We start from the raw sequence: 17,131 nt of genomic DNA, 5'->3' as shown, positions 1-17,131 counted from the left end.
ACCTCTGCTTGTTTGGAGCAACTTAACTGAATTAACTTTTATAATGGGACTCCTGGAGCAAAGCAAGCTCATCACCAAAGTGGAGAATAAATCTGAGCTTTTTTTGATTCTTCGGGTGATACACCAGGAGTCTGTGACCTCTGACCTCCATTCCCACTGGATTCATTACACACTTCCTGCAGGGATGGTTGGCAATCAAATAAATTAGCTACTGCCCTCCCCTCCAACTCAATTCTTTGGATATCCCTTCGCATTGACATTTCCAGGAAGGTAGCTGGAACACGACAGGCAAGAACAAAGGGAGGTGCAGCGGTGTTTTTTGTTTTTTCTTTCGTTAAAACAGGATACTGTCACACAGAACCTGTTTCATGTCTGGTATTTGTTTTTCTCTGCATGCCCCAGCAGTGATTAATTGGCTCTGAGATTGTTTTATTGGAATGTCATTGTGGTTGCTTTGGAACAAAGTGCCCCCCTGTTGTATTTTCCTTCTTTTTTTTTTTTTTTTTTTAATAAATGTTCCACCAAGACAATAACTAATGGACTTCCTGTCCAACAATTTCTCAAGTTCAAGAATTTTTTCCACTAAGACAGATTTGGAGAATGTTTAATGCCTTCCTTTAAATGTCAATCTGTTCAGAAGAGGCGGAGGGTCATAATTTGTTTTAAGGATTTTAAAAGCTGACTCCGAAGGCAGCAGTTCCTGGGGAGTCCTGTTAGGCCTTTCATTGGTCTATTCCATTATAGCTGGAATGCCTTATTGAGCTGTTTTCTTGCAACCATTTTGTCTGGAGTATTCAGCTGATTCGCAGTAAAAGGCGAAGCTACGACAATGTGATTTATGCTTCTAATTTAACACCAGTCTCCACTACAGTATGTAGTATTCTGCTAACACAAAAGGCAGGCCACTAATGTGTACTTTTTTTAAATTAATGCTTTATCAGCAATTTTTCACCAGCAAATTTTTGCTGCAAGAATAATTTAGCCTTTAATTGAAAGGGATACAGGTCAAGTCTGTTTGAGTACCTTAGGGAAACCATCACATGGTAACAGATGTGTGCTTTTGTGAGGTTTAATGCTTTGTCTTGTAAATGTTTTCATGCCTTTTGCTTCCCAGGAAAGCATCCTAAGAATAGCATCTTTTCCCCAAATACTGCATGCCTGGAAAATAGGTTCGGTATTGTTTCAAGAACTACTAAAATACCAGCAGGAACAATGACACAAAGATGACAGCTAAACCTTATGCTGCAGTCAAAAATACACTGTTTTATATGTAGTTTGATGATGCACTGACACCATGTTCTTTCACTGAATCAGACATTTCTGCTGCTTTAAGAGGTACAACATTTACTGGCTGTTAGTTTTAAGACATATTTGAAGACTCTGTATGCATTTGATGTTAAAGGTTGTGGAAATGTTTCAGTTGGAGGGTGTGCTAATGCAGATCTACACAATAGTCGCTCAGCCTGCGGCTTTCTTGTTCTGTCACTTGCCTGTATTGTCAGAGCCAGGATCGCCTGAACAGCCATGAGTGTCCCCTGATGCTTCTGCCACCACTGACCCAACTGACCCCAGGCCCATAACAAGCCCCACAACCAGTCCCTGCAGGGTCTCTTCATCTGTATTTGTGTTCATGTTTGTGTGTAGGGTTGGAGGCTGCAACTGATTATGATAATCTTACCCTTAAAGCCCAGTGCCAGTCTTTGGCAACGTCCTTGGCGCCAGAGCCCAGGATGTAACCTAACCCACTGCACATGGACACAAAAATGATACATTAGCAACACAAAATTTCTCCCATCAATTTATCAGTCTACATTATGTATAAAAAGCTGATGAGTCTGTCATTTCCATCACTTAAACTTGCTACCTACATCCTGTTGTGGTCTGATTAAAACTGTGTTGAGTATTTGAGGACTTGAAATGAAAAAAGTATGATGTGTTAGTGATCAAAGCATTGGTTGCTACTTGAGTAGTAAGTCTATTTGTGGAAGAGTGATCTCTGCATGCGGTCACAAAATGCAGGCGTTATAATGCATGTGAAACAAGAGATCAGAGTTCTAATATAGTTGTCTGGCAACAGACTGTTATCATGATAACAAAATGTCAGGGTATATTACCTGAGTTAATTACAGAGGAGAACATCCATGACTTGTAGATAAATCAGATTAGATAAAACACAAGAGTGTGTCATTGTACATTTCCCATTAAAATGTCTTAATGTAGTTTTTTTTCCAGTTTTATTCACTGGAATTAGTCAATTAGTTTACTGATCTTTTTCACACATTCAAGGCAAAGATGGAAACATTTTATTATTTATATTTCCATGGTTAGTTGTCCAAAAATAACAAGTGCATTGTAAACATATCCGGAGATCATATGATATTTCCAGTGAGTGACTAACAGCTAATCTTATCAGTCCACCCAAAGAGGGTTTGGAAAGTTCAACACCAACAATAATATTCAAGCTTAAAAAGCACACACCCCCCATAAAGAACAAGCATTACCAACAAACATGTCTGGGAAGCTAAGTTGAAATAATATTGTCCACAATAATAAAAAAGTAAATAAAGACAATCCTTTAAATGTGATGTAATTTCTGAGGTGACTTCCTGAAAAAGGACAGAACAACATCAGCAAAGACAAACAAATGGGAGACTGGTAGGATGTTTAACAGCATTTTACTGAGCGCCAGTCTTTCACCTTCTATTGTCTTGTTGATGGAGAGTTTACATTGACCCACACATTTTGGCAAGCCATAACAAACACTCAGTGGACTGTATTTTCTTTCCTTCCTCATTAGTCCCACTGTCTTTAATCTGACGTTAAGAACTGATGTGATTAGAGGACCCAATTGGTTATATAACAATTCATCACTGTTTTCCTCTCAGACAATATAAAGTGGCAAGTTATATAATAACAGAAACTTAACTTCATGTTAATGTTTACAGTGTTGGAGAGACTAAAAGCCCTCCCACCCCTCCATAATTCTGTAGATAGAAAACTACATAGCGTGCAGCAGCTCAAGCACATGCTGATGAACATTGTACCTCACAAAAAAACCTCAAGTGACTCCCGCAACGAATCTACAAATTCATTAATCTTTTATCATTTGTTTGCCTTCTCCCTGCAGCCCTTTTTCATATTGAATGAACTGAACAGTCTGGAGATTTGAGCTTAATAATACCTCCTAGTCATCCATGTCAGAAAGAGCTTCCCATCATCTTTTAAGCCTTGCACAGCCAATTGTAAGTTCTGTTTTCCTGTCTGGGAGGACCATTGTTATTTTTCTGAGGCAGAACAGGCAGATGGGAGGAATTCTTTGATCTTTGTGGACAGTTTCTAATGATCGGTTAGAATAAAGCAAATAAAATAATCAAATAACTTCCCATTAACTAATAAAATGTCCTGAACAAATATAGCATATCTCAGGCAAGCACTGTAGACATCATACCTTCCCAAAGGAATAGCCAGGTAGAAGACAGAGAGCATCATGGCGCGGCTGTTGTTAGTGAACAGGTCTCCTATGATGGTGGGAGATATGGAGGAGTAGCTTGACTCTCCGATGCCCACCAGTCCTCTGGAGAGCACCAACAGCCAGTAGTACTGAAGAGAAGAGGCAGAAAGAAAGAGAAAGGAAAATAAATGATAAGCTTCAAGGCTCTGCAGGTAAAATTTCTCCCAGAATACATCAACCCAACCCTCTTTTATCTTTTCAAGATGTCCTGTATGTTTTTTTTCTTCGGCTTTTTTCACAGTGCATTTCCATTTCAGGAAAGAAACCTTCCTTTAATCTCCTTTTATTTCACAAGATTCTTATAAAAGTTACTTCACTCTTCATCAATAATCAATAATACAATTACAAAATTAATTGAAAGCTTATTAACTGAGTTTTGACAAAGCAATGTTTGCTGTATCTTAAGTAGATAATCACAAGATACTTGAATTAGTGCATATGCTTAACAATCAATGGTACTACAATGACAAAAAATTGAATATTTTCTCAATTTCATCCACTTGATATCACTGTTTGGTGGTCAATAAATTAGCACACAGGCATCCTCTTGATTTGTTTCAACCCACAATATTGAGGTCATCCTAACCAGCTGAATAACATTAGAAATATATCAATCAAATCAGCACAAAAGACACCCTTTTGGCAAATATCCTTTATGGCATGTGTATAAAGCAATAGTAGAGAAGGTGAATACTTTAAAGCCTTTCTGGTGGAGGCAGCTGAATTGTTAACTGTTTCCATGGCAACCACTACTCACTTGATTGCTTGTGAAGCGGCAAAAAAAAAAATTCAAGTTCCCCCCACACAATGAAATGCCGCAAATTGTAAACATTGGCTATAAAACTGCATGCTATCTGCTGAAAAGTACTGAATCACATGTGTAACACTCTAGACAAGTTACCAGTCTATCACTGGGTAGGAAATGTCATTTATACAATGATTATTATCTTTCATCTTCAAATTTAAGATGATATTGTAGGTTCTCATAATGTATGGTGGTAAAGGGATAAATCAAAAGGTGATATTGTAAACTCAAGAGAAGAACTGTGCTCTTCGTCTTTTTTCTCAGGCTTTGTGCTTTTGGATGGAACAGTGTCATAAGGTCAATAACACACAGCCGTCAAACATTCCCAGGAGACGATACACCACACATACCTTGTTGTAAAATGACACTCAAGGGATTCACCCCCACACTTCAAAACCTCTCTGCTGTGGTTTTCACCCATATCATTTTCAACAATGGTACTTTGCAAGTTCCCAATGATGTTTTGTCAACATTTAGTTTTGTATTACAGCGTCTGCACTACTGCGTTTATGATTGATGCCTAACTGAACTTTCACTGCTGACGCTTTATTGTTGTCACAGTTTTAAAGTCTATTTTCTTCCTGTGGTAGCCTGCCATTTAGTGGGATGATGATGGTAGCTCTTTGTGTGTATGTGTGTGTGTGTGTGGTCACCACCAGACTATCATCACCACTTGGATCAGAAATGCTAGTAGCGCTAAATGAAGCAAAAAAAAAAAGAAGAAAACACCAGACCTCTTCGCCAAAAACACCACAAAACTTTGGCAAAGAAATAGTAAATGTAGATTGAAGACTACAGAGATTAAAGAGAAGTTTAGAAAAAGCAACACATTATCGCTGTTTACCCTCTCTGTTGAACAGGAACATGGGTGCCAATAATGCTATTGCTAGCATGCTAATCATGAAATATTTTAGCAGTTAGCCACAAGTTGAACATATTTGTTGAAATATTTTAGCATTATAGCATACTTTTTTTGTTAACTGTCATCTTAAAAGACATGATCAAATTTTGACAATCATAATAATCAGTTTAATAGAATTTAAGTTTAAGAAAAGATGTGTTAGTCTTAGCACACAAGTTGGTTTTGCTTTATTTTTATATTTTCAGGTTTTTCATGTTTGCTGTATTTACATTTCTTGTGTTTTTAATAATAATTTCTTCCTCAAGGGTTTTGGTTGCTCCGCACCTGCTGTGTGTTGTATTAATCATTGCACTGGGCTGTTTCTACCATACACACCTGTTAGCTATTTGTCATTACTCACCTTGTATTCATGCTCCCCTGGTTTCAGTCATGCCTTTCTTATCTGTGTCCATTGTTAGTAACTTCTAACCTTTTGACTTCTCTGTTGTACCGTAGGTTTTGCCCTGGTGAAAAACCTTTGTTTAATGCTTCTGGATATCTGGATCTTTCTTTGAAATCTTGTCTGTTCGGATTACTATGTTTACTTGGTTTTGAACTTTGCTCTGCTCATAAACTTGGAACTTTCTGAATTCGGCATTTGCATCCTCCATCCTACAACCATCACCATGAGCACTGACAAGCTGTATTCTTTGAGATTAGCTTATTAAAATGTGTGGTTGGAGAGTTGATTAAGTTGTCAGACACCTGCCATTTTGTTGGAACCAACAAAATTGTTTCTGGACAGAGGAGAAATTTTTTTTTTCAAGCCAAGAGTGAAGGACACAGCAGCCAGTAGCCTGTTAGGTCTCCCTAAAAAAAGAGACAGTAGTCTCAAGGGACTTCCTAGTTCAATAAAGTTTAAATAAAACAATTTAGTAACTTTGATATATTCTAATGTTATTTGTAGACATACCATGTACCATGGGCTGGAACACCGTTGGCCAGTTGTGGTTTTTACAGACCACGGGCTCTCATCTTTTAGACCAAGCGTGGGGAACTCTTGTTTTTAATGGTACTACGAGTTTTAGATGTTTCTGAGCTCCAACAGACTTGATTTAAATAAAAATGGATCAAACAGCACCAAGTTCTGACTCATTATTTGAATCCTGTATGTTTAAGCCGGAAAACAGTGAGACCAGGGTTCCCCACGCCCAGTTTTAGATGTTTCCCTGCTCAAATTTGGCATATTTACATGAATTTCTTATTAAATGTTCATTAACTTGTATAGTCCTGTCCAAACAGGACAGTGTCCGAATGCTCTGAATAACAACCTGAATTAGATAAAACTGGGCAAGCACCTTTACATAATCTAACATTTGAAAGGAAAGAAACAGAGTTTGTATCCAGGTAAAGTTTGACTTGCAGTATGTCTGTCACAGGTTTGAACACTTCCCTTTGAAAGCGAACCCTGCCTTCCACATTACCACCAGTTGCATCACCTGATCTTCCCTGCCCTTTCTCTCACCTGCATCACCCTCATTTATTTTACTTTTTAGCTGCTCATTGTTGCTTTTCTGTCACCTGTTTTTGAATTTTAAGTATAAACCCATGTTTGATTTTCAATTCTTTTAACTTATTTGACTGCCCTCAAAGTACGCTTGCCTCAGTTATTCTAAAAATCAACTTTAACCTGCCAGTCTGAATTATGTGGCGTTTCTGAGTTGGGACAAATGAATCTACAGATGATAACTATCAAAATATTGACCAAAGAAATAATAAAATATATACAATTCCTCTGACCAGATTGCCATAATTCTTATTTCTCTTCTCTCCCTTTCTGTGTATGAGATCAGACTGAATGAAGTATGAGTCATGTTTTCTGATGAATGAGAAAATAAATTCAAAAGAAGATACAGAAATAAATACAAGATAAATTTTGCTGCACTATAATGTATTTATCTTTTAGCCTAACAGCATTTGGCTACAGCAAGCCACTGACGCATTTCAAATTACTAAAAAGCGATCACTCTGTGACGTTAATCTTTGCGGTCATGCAGAAAAAATTGTGTAATTTCACATCATGACTGTGGTGAATTTCTCTTACAGAAACACCAGATTCCATATGTGCTGCAAACCCAAACCCAAAATGCCCCACAGTGTGTTAAATCTGTAATGATAGGAGTCAGTTGTAAGTGGAAATTAACATTTTATTACACTGCATATCTTTCATCCCTCATGGCGACAGTGCCGCAATTCTGTTACATAACGGCAACTAGTCTTGTCTTATTTGACTGGCACAATCATGAACACGTCTTAAGGGAGGAAACAAATAGGCGGGCAAGGGACAACGGGTCCTGAGGACCATTTATTACGTCCTCATCAAGAGTCAGCATCATTTATTGCATTTGTCAGAAGGAGGTCTTTAACTGGAGCTTTTCCATAACCAAATGGAATATATTTCTTTAAAAAAAATGACTGCAGTTTTGACTCACAGCAGGCGATTTTGTAGAGGATTAAAATCCAAGGTTGCCCTCCAGAGACCATCAAATATCTCTGAGCTGTCACTCCCTCACACTGTCACGAAGAGACATGGCACTGCAAAAACCTCATCATGCTACTTTGTAAACACGCTGCATCAATTTAACAAAAGTGTATTTTATTACCACATATCCATTCCAGCTCAGCCAATTTTGTAGTCTGCTGATTTTTTTTTTTTTTTTTTTTTTTAACAGACACATCAATCAGGGTTTTGCATCCCTGACATGCACACATACATACTCATGTCCAACAACACATACGTTTTATTGTAATATGATGTCCACTTTCTGCAGGATAGCCCTTCCCCCCACAACATCACCACCAGGAATAATCTTATTGCTTCAGACAACCAACACCTTCCAGTGCATAGAGGCTTTTAGGGATATCAAATCTAAATCCACGTGCTTCGGGGCATTGAAACGACATCGTCTTATCTGCTAAAGTATTGTAATTGAGACAACTGTGAAGCATGGGTCTTCATTAGCAGATTGGCTGGTAGCCAGAACGAATGAAAGAAGAAGGGCGGGTAGAAGACATAAAGAATGTCTACAAAGGCAAAGCGGGTGTCTGACTTAATGAGTGTGTCATTTTCATTTCACTTGCCTTAACACTGAGCATATCCAGATCATAACAAACTAATTAGCTCATCAGTGTAGGGGGAGGAAGCCTAATATAATCATGCTGGATCTCTTGTGCTGGAATCGTCCGAAAGTTTCTGTGAGAACAGGCGCTATGCCGTACCTCTCTACTGATGAAGGAGCTCAGCAGTGTAACAATGGACCAGAAGAAAATGCCACAACTCAGGATGACCTTTCGGTTGAAGCGGTCGCCCAGGTAACCAAAGATGGGAGCTGCTACCATGAAGCTACAGATGAAGACTGTGGAAGGGGGGGAAAAATGAGAAAATGTTATTTAGGTTACAGTATAAGCACAGAAAATGACTACAGCAAGCACACACACATGCATCAGCAGTTTTGCGTGGTTTATCTATTTATTACTTGTATTGCTTTGTTACAATTTTCTGTAAAAGTCTCCAAATACCAGCAGGGCTTAGCCATTAAATCCAGCTCCCTGGTTTAGTTATTGAGTCAAGACCTGTCCAGATCAAGCATGAGATAGCAGTGTGCCAAAGATACAGAGAAGGACTGCCAGAGGACAACTTCCCTCAACTCTGACCATATTACACCTCACCTACAACATTTGGAGCAAATGACTGAGCACTGATAAGAAAATTTCTACATGATTCAATTTGTGAAGAGAAATTGAATGAGATATATCACTCCAGATGAGGCAAAGCTGACATATGAGCTATACAGTAGTCCTTCAGTTAAAAAAGAAAGGTTGTAAGTAAAAGTAAATGAAAATATTAGGTGTGGGTAATAAATATTAGCAAAAGTAAGACAATTTAAACAATTTAAACAATCACACATGATGCTGGTGGCCTTTAAGGTCATAAATAATTCTGCAATCTTAATTTCTTACAAGTGAGCCTATGTGTCAGTGAAACAAACTCAAGTGCTTTAAAATATGTTCCCCAGATTGCTGTCAGGACAACAAGGCTTTGTTCTCGGAGCTTTAAGCTTATATGAACGAGGAGGACCAACCAAAACAGACCTGAATATTCAACGCTCTAAAGTGGAGTTTTATGTCTTTGCAGTTGCCCTCACCAGCGGTGAAGCGAGTCAAGGAAGCAAGCTGGAGAGTGGTTTGACACCTCATCATCATAAACATACACAAGGAAGAGACTTCTCTCTCTTCCACGTCTGGAGATGTGAGCGAAAAAACAAGGAGGGGGTTGTTATATAAGATACAGGCTTCATACAGGCAGCTGCTGTGGCCAACCCACAGGATAAGGGACAATAATCAGGTTACGGCATAACTGTTCTGAACATGTGATATTTTGGGATGATAAAAAAAAAAAACCCTGGAAGATACACTTTGAAAAACCCTATCAAGACTAGTTACTTAACATGACATAACATAATTTTACATAACTCTGTTGTATGTATATATATATATATATATATATATATATATGTATAGTGCTAAATGACACCTAAAACTGCACCCTGCAGGTCCAGTTCTTTTAAAGACCCTTGCTAGTTCAGCCTGCAGCCACAGCGCAGTGGGAGATATACATGCTTATGCACACATACATACATAATGGGGGTGGGGGCGGGTGTTTCTGGGGCTCCTGTGTACACTGGAGATAAGCTGAGGGAGAGGTCTATAATCATCTATCACCAGCTGGTCTGTGTGGGTTTTAAAAAGCCAGGAGTCTGATATTGCTTTTTTATCTTGTTATACTGAATTCGTTAACATAACCACACATGACCATCCCATTGTCACTGCTTACTAATACCAGCACATTCATAATGTTGAATGTCCACCCATATTCATCTTGAGACTTTTCCAACTAATTTATCATCATTGCAAGAACAGAAAGGACTCTAAAATAGAAAGTAATAATGCCACTCTTGTGTTTCTAGTGTGCAGCATTTGGCAAACATGCAACAAAAGAAATATCTAAACTATTATTTTTTTTGTTCCTGAAAACAATGCACCCAATTTCCAGAAAAGCATTTTCTAAAGAAGCTACTTTGATGTTTATCAGATCAAAATAACGATGAACAGCAGTCATACTTGACTTGCAAAGGTATGCTTTTCTTTCTCCACAAGATGCCTGGTAATCTTAAAAAGGAACAACACCCTTAAACAGAATCAGTTTCAACAGAGCCTTAAAGTCTCTCATGTAATTCTTTCCTGATGAAATCAGTTAAAAGAATGTGATCAGGTGCAGTACATGTCTTTGATCGCAGTCACGCACCTGAATCTAATGTTTTCAGCATGACTGAGACATATCCCAAATGTAAACTTATCAGTAAAACATGTTTGGATAAAGTTTAAAAGACACAATAAACATGGTTTTCATTCATGGTTCTTTTCTGAGAGAAAAAAAACACCTGCTGCTGCTGGATGTATATTGTAAACATTTATAACCTTCATCTGCTTTCAGGAAATGTCCCGTCACCATGGAAAACATCTAGAAGTGATGTTACTGTTCTCCTGTCAGTCTTCGTTGAGGGATGCAGACCCATAAGGGCCAAAATGAAGACATTTGTCATATTTTGAAACAATTATTTCCTTCATAACTTATTCCTATAAACCAGATCTCTTCCTAATACTATCTTATATTACCAAACACTTGACCATGATGCAGTATCATTATCATTTTAAGAGATTATGTTACGCTGCAAATAAAACAAATTACAAAGATTTACAGCACAACAATGCACTGTTATGGTTGCAATCGAATGGTTAGGATGAGTTAGCTTGATTAGCGAAGACGGACTCTGTGACAAGAAAATATATCTGCTTCGTCTATTTCAAGCCCCTGCCGGAAGGACAGACAAACCATGACTAACAATAAGCTGTCACAGGCGTCGGGTCGCGACCAAAACCCACAGTAGATACACTAAGTTGCAAGTCTTTCCAAAAGAAATAAAAGTTGAATTTTTTTTTTTTTTTTATTTGATCTATTTAACTCTGATTGAAAAAAAAGGACAATAGGACTGTTTTAATGTGACATTATCCTAAATACTTCTTGCATGTTCCTGAGCCGACAGTCGTTGTTATCTGTTTGTGTATCTGTGTGATCTCCACAGTGTGCTGAAGAAGTTAAACCCCGACAAATCAGCAAAGATGGTTATCTTAAGTATCCTATAAAGAGCGTATCTCAAAAACACACAACAGGAAAGGCTTAAGAGTAAGTATGACGTCTGAATTACAGTAGACAACGAGGGGAAAGGTTTCCTCGCCTCCTTTATGAGACAACTGCCAGCTGTGACTTCAGAAGTTCCTTCTTAATACTGACGCCTTGTTAAATGAATTTTACTTAACAAAAGACAAAGCAACATAATTACTGACAAAGCTGATTTTTTTCCCGTTCATTTATATTCATCTTGGTATTAACTGCTGCGTGTTATTGAGATCTATGACAACGATGGCATCATCTCGCCATGCACCTCAGAGGGAAGTGACTCAAAAGGCTGGAACCTAAACAAGCCTTACAGTATCAGTTCTGCCTGACATCCTGCCTATATCTTCAGGCTTATGTAACATATTCCCCACTATTAGCCCGACAAACAACACATTCCTGTCTTTAAAATCATTGTTTACTTCCTCTTAGGCTATGAGTAATAGAAAAATTCCACATCAGCGTCATGAATCGAGAAAACTCTCGCGAAGTTCCTTAAGAGCGAGGACATTTGAATAATAATGCACAGATTAGCTTTATATTAAGAAAAGATTTCATCTAAGCTCAAAGAGATCTTTGAACTATTCAACTTAAAGCCAGCTTCTGACAAGAAGGAGCTCTCACAGAAGGGATATTGTATTTAAAAGCTTCCATGAAGCAGATAAGTTAATTATTCTTCCCTCTTATCTGTTTCTTTGAAACAGAGTGTGACCCACGGAGCTATCCTGAACTCTCGGTACCTCTGACTCAATGATGTATACAGCAAGATCTAATTTCAGTTTCGCTTCTTCTGCAGACAGGAGTGCCAAATCTGTTCTGATGTGCTTCAAATTTCAGATGAGATGCTGCGCATATTTCTCACAGTGTATGGCGAGTAAAGGATCGTAGTCTCAGGACATTCCAGAAAGGAGGACAATGGCTGCGAGAGACGTCTAGAAAACCAACAATGATAGGTATGCTGGCGGCATTCAAGGTGGTGTTTAAGTGTAACATTATTGTATTCTATAGTGTCATTAGCTAGAGGTTAATGGTGTTATTGTGTACTTGGCAACTCTTCGCTGGGAAACAGCAAGCAAACAATAAAGTCAAACAATCACTGAGATCCACGGCTAAAAGAAGTGAATACAGAAACTATTCAAAAACTATGATCAGTATTGTAAATTTTCTCACAGTGTTATTTTTTTTCCATTATGATCATCACCAATCATCATTTCTTATCTCTCACCATCTGCAGTATTTTAGGAACATATTTATCAATCAATTAGCAAGATTCACAGCAATCTTCTTTAAAATGAAGAGTTTTCTGAGCACATCTTGCAAAAAGTGTAACTGGGAAAACCGCTCCATAAAACACCCCAAGTCCCCTTTAAGCACACATACTCCTCTCTTTTACATAGTGAGACTAGAAACACTGGACATCCAACCAACCCCCCCCCAGCTTTGATTGGCCGGTTGAACAATACCTCCTGGGATGACTCACCATCTATGATTCAACGCCACGGTGAACAGCACATCAGGATATGAAGACACACATATGTAGTATGTGTGTTTGTGTACGCGATTGATATTCAGTGAGCCGGTGCAGAGACATTTCCCTATGAAACACAGGATTCCCCTGAAGAGAGCACCTGTGATGCTCCACATCCGGCTGAGGGATGCTAAATGCTCCACAGCCCATTTGATCCTTTACTTTTCACAAAACAAAAAGGCATTCAGCTGCTTAACTACTTGTATATGAGATAATTCACATTTATTTTCATGCTAATTTACAATTATTTAGATTGAAGATGCTGATATAGGGGTACTGTAAATACTGTAAAGCTTAATCCATCATCTGTGCAGGTGTTTACAGAAAGTACTTTCATGCTCTTTTTTTTAAGCCTCTCCCATCTGTGATTAACTTTTGCAGTAAACCCAATTTGTCAGACTCAATTTATCATGTTTGGAAATTAAATAATGTTTTTTTTTTACTTATAGAAATCCAGCAGAACAAAGATTCAGTGAAGGCAGAATACAAAATATAGGGAAAAAAAGGAAATCCGTTGTAGGTAGAAGGAGAAAGAGAGCAATCTATTAGTGTCCAAACAGCACTTGTTACCTTTGTAATCCAAACCATAAACATATAATAACTTCTATTATTTCCATTATGACTGCTTGACATCTGTTTCTGATCTTAATGTTTCCCACAGTGTCTGGAGGCCCTGTCGCCCTTGCAGCTGTGAAACCTGACATTCAGGGCAAGCAGTTGAACTACTGGGCACCAGTATGATGAATTTGCATATCTGTCAGCTGCCAGGGACTGAATTAGAGGAACAGGAGATGCACATCCTCTCTGCAGGTCTGTGCATGTCTGAGCCAGGGCGTTGTCCTCTGGCGACATAAAAAGAACCGCAGAGTGTTACTTTTGACCTGTCCACCGTGGACGAGTTGTGTGTCTAGGTGTCAGCACAGATTATATTGTTTCTATTTCTGTGTCACTATTGTGAACTCTTGACTCATCTAACTACTGTGGATACAATACATTTGTTATTCAAATACAAGGTGGAAACCACAAGAAATGATTACATTCGAAGTTAGGTTTGCACACTGTGCAGAGGGCACTGCCCTTTCCGTGGAAATACAACAGGTAACCCAACCCTGCATACCAGAGATGTCATCACATAGAGAATATAGCAAGCACACCACCATATTTGACATTCTCAGGGCCTGTTGCACAGATGTTTCAGTCTACGTCTGGCAAAAGAAATGCACACATGAAACTGCAGACAACCTATCAAAAAGAAGGCTAGGGGAGGAATTTTTCCACCACACTAAGACAACGGCATTTAAACAGAAGCATCAACAAACCACTTTATAGAGATCTCTCTTCTGTGTTCACAGTCATAACTTATCATAAAGCAATGTTTAAGGTACAATTATAGAATGAATAAAGATACATTTGTAATGACTTCTTGTCTCTGAAACATATCATCTCATTTTGAATGCAGGCAGAAGGTGTGTACCATTAAATCTAATGTTTACGAGCTTCTCGCCCAATTAAACACTTCTGTCCGTTTATATATTTATGGTTTCTTCTTTTGGCAACTTGGTTTGATCTTGAGTTGAAAAAGAATAAATGAAAGTTTCGGGAAAATGTGTTCCATAGATTTTATTGATCTTGTGTTGCTGAATAAAACAAATCTTCAAAGACGGGGGAAATACACAGAAATACACTTCAGTTGTAGAAAGCAGATATAAACCATTTCAAGGCTGAATTCATGCCAATACTGTTGCTCTGAATGCAAGCAGGTAAAGATCTCTGGATCTTTACCTTCTTGCATCCATGTCTCCTTAAATGTGTTTGCAATCTTCTGCTCAGATGAAAAATTAACCAGAAACTTTGCCTTTTTCCTTTTAGATTGCATTGTTACATGTTAATATTTGTCTTCTGGTCCTCGGGACCCCCTGCCTTCCAGTTTTTAGACGTTTCTCTGCTCTAGTGAACCTAATTTTAATATGTTTCAGGCTTGAAAGCTTATCATCAAACTCTGTGGGTGGCTGATAATGACTCATTCATTTGACAAAGTCAAAGGTCCCCAGGACCTGGAAGCAGGAAACACTGAAGTAACAGTGTTCAGTGTTCTGTGGCCTTGTAAGGTTGTTGCTTTTTATGTCAGGTGACCAGCAGGAGTGGCATTTTTCTTTCTTCCTAAATATACAAGAGTACCTGTGGAGGGTGTAACACATAACTTTGGTGTGAGTAGGACGACAGAACCAACCTATGTGTCACACCAAAACTCATTGGTTCATTTGCATCACACTTCTCCATGTTGGATTTTACTTGCTTGTGAATGCTCAAATATTTCCTCATTCGGTACATTTCTAGTCACCACTAATTTTATAAGAAACCCCAAGTTCAGATTTCACCGGTGGAACCTGCCTGCTGCCGCTTGATGAATACCATATGCAGCCTGGGAAATACCCATGCAGCACCCCGTCTGTCAAACTCAGCAGTTAATTCCCACAGAAGCTGCCAATGAGGTCTTGCTTGAAAGTCATCTTAAATCCCTCTTTTTTTTTATCCTATAGAGCCATTCAGCCACTCTGAGAGCTGATAGCTTGTCACTGCAGCCACAGCAAATCTGTCTACTACCTGCTCAATGTGAGAGCAGCAGCTGGGGAGAATTACACGCTGCTACAAATACCAGCCCGGCTGGCAGGAGCACCCTGGAACCTCATCTTTTGCACATTACCAGCGCATATTACGCGCAAACACATCTGGAACAAGTAAAGAAAGGCACTTGCATCTTTTTCCTTTAAAAACAAAAGAAGTAGCGATGCAGATATGCATTCTGGTACGTTTTCGACCGGCTTCCAAGCTGCAGCTTTAAGAAAAACACGCAGTTATTTTCTTTTCCAGGGATCTTTTCCTGTGGTTGGTGACATGGCACCAAACTGAAATCCGGCAGCACAACACTTGAGCACAGCGCTAGGAGATTTTCTTTTCCTGACATTTTCTGCAGTAACTACAGGAGCAACCGACTTAATAACAAGCCCCAATTTAAAATGACAGAGTGCGCTGCACGTCTGTGTTTGCTTTATTGCAAGCTACACATGTATTGGGACTAATGGAGTATGAAAACTGGAGCAGACACACAAAAAAAACATGCACATGTTTCTTACATACATGCAGTCTTTCAACAGCAAATGAAAACACTGCAGACAGCTTCTCTTTGACCTTGAGACGATGAAGTACACATGAGTGGAGCACATGTGTTGCAGTAGGAGAAATGTAGTGTGTGTGTATTCTTAATTGATTTGTTGATGTCATTCAGAGCCACAGGAGAGGAGCATCCTGCCGTAGCAGCAATCGATCAGCGCTCGTCTTCGTTGGAGAAGCAGGAAAACAGAAAATCAAAATGTTGCTGCCATAAATGTATGATCATTCAATTATCTTTTCCATATCTTGTCCAGATTTTGCTGTGCTTAAAATAACAACAATCTGAAGGAAAATTTACATAAAAAAGTGGATGACAGCATGCCTACTTAATTGGCCTTAAAAGCTCTGATTAGATTTGCTGGGACTTATCTGCAGCGCTAATGGTCCGTCAAGAGGAAGTGAAGGGGATGGAGATGGGGAGCAAGGTGCCAGTCATCACCCAGCAGCTGCCCCCCTCGGAGACATGGCCTATAAAAACAACCTGAGATGGAGGCGCACATGCACGGCTCTGTGACATCGACGCATCACCGGGTCATCGTTCTATTCTCGACGCAGCAAGCGAGGAGGCTGATGAACACCACTGCAATGCAATTACTCACTTTTTAGAATCAATAGTGGAGGATATTAAAATGCTATCGGGCAAGTACAAAAGGAGGAAGTCACAGGTGGCTCTTCCTTCTCCCTTAAATTTCCCCTCATATTCCCTGCTTTGGCCTCTAGGTCTTCTAAGGTGCAAGTGGGAGTGACAACAAGGCAACAACAGCTGCCAAACTGCTGAGAGAGATGGGAGAGGTACCAAGGGATACCAATGAGGGCAAAAGTCTAAATAAGAGCAGCTGTGACTGGCCAAAACAGCTGATGAAGCATTGATAGCTCAACGTCCAACTGTGTGAAAGAAAATCAGAGGGGCATGCAACACAAAAGATGCGCGTTGGCTGCCCTGCAAAGCCAGTAAAAGCGTGAGCCTGATTGCAGCACAA

At 39.1% G+C, this 17,131-nt stretch overlaps 1 protein-coding gene across 2 annotated transcripts in view; it reads right to left on the bottom strand.

Annotated features, from left to right (window-relative positions):
- The window catches only part of spns2 (SPNS lysolipid transporter 2, sphingosine-1-phosphate), a 58,204-nt gene that overhangs the window by 19,503 nt on the left and 21,570 nt on the right, over positions 1-17,131 (bottom strand). For both annotated transcript variants that reach the window (XM_079247762.1, XM_079247763.1), the window contains 3 exons: positions 8,437-8,573; positions 3,449-3,600; positions 1,679-1,745 (listed from right to left, as the gene is read on the bottom strand). In XM_079247762.1, coding sequence (XP_079103888.1) covers positions 1,679-1,745; positions 3,449-3,600; positions 8,437-8,573 — 356 coding nt within the window. The remainder of the gene's footprint in view (positions 1-1,678; positions 1,746-3,448; positions 3,601-8,436; positions 8,574-17,131) is intronic.

This window comes from Telmatherina bonti (genome assembly GCF_933228915.1).
Source record: "Telmatherina bonti genome assembly, chromosome: 10".
NCBI classification, from domain to species: Eukaryota; Metazoa; Chordata; class Actinopteri; order Atheriniformes; family Telmatherinidae; genus Telmatherina; species Telmatherina bonti.
This window is presented reverse-complemented; position numbering and strand designations above follow the sequence as displayed.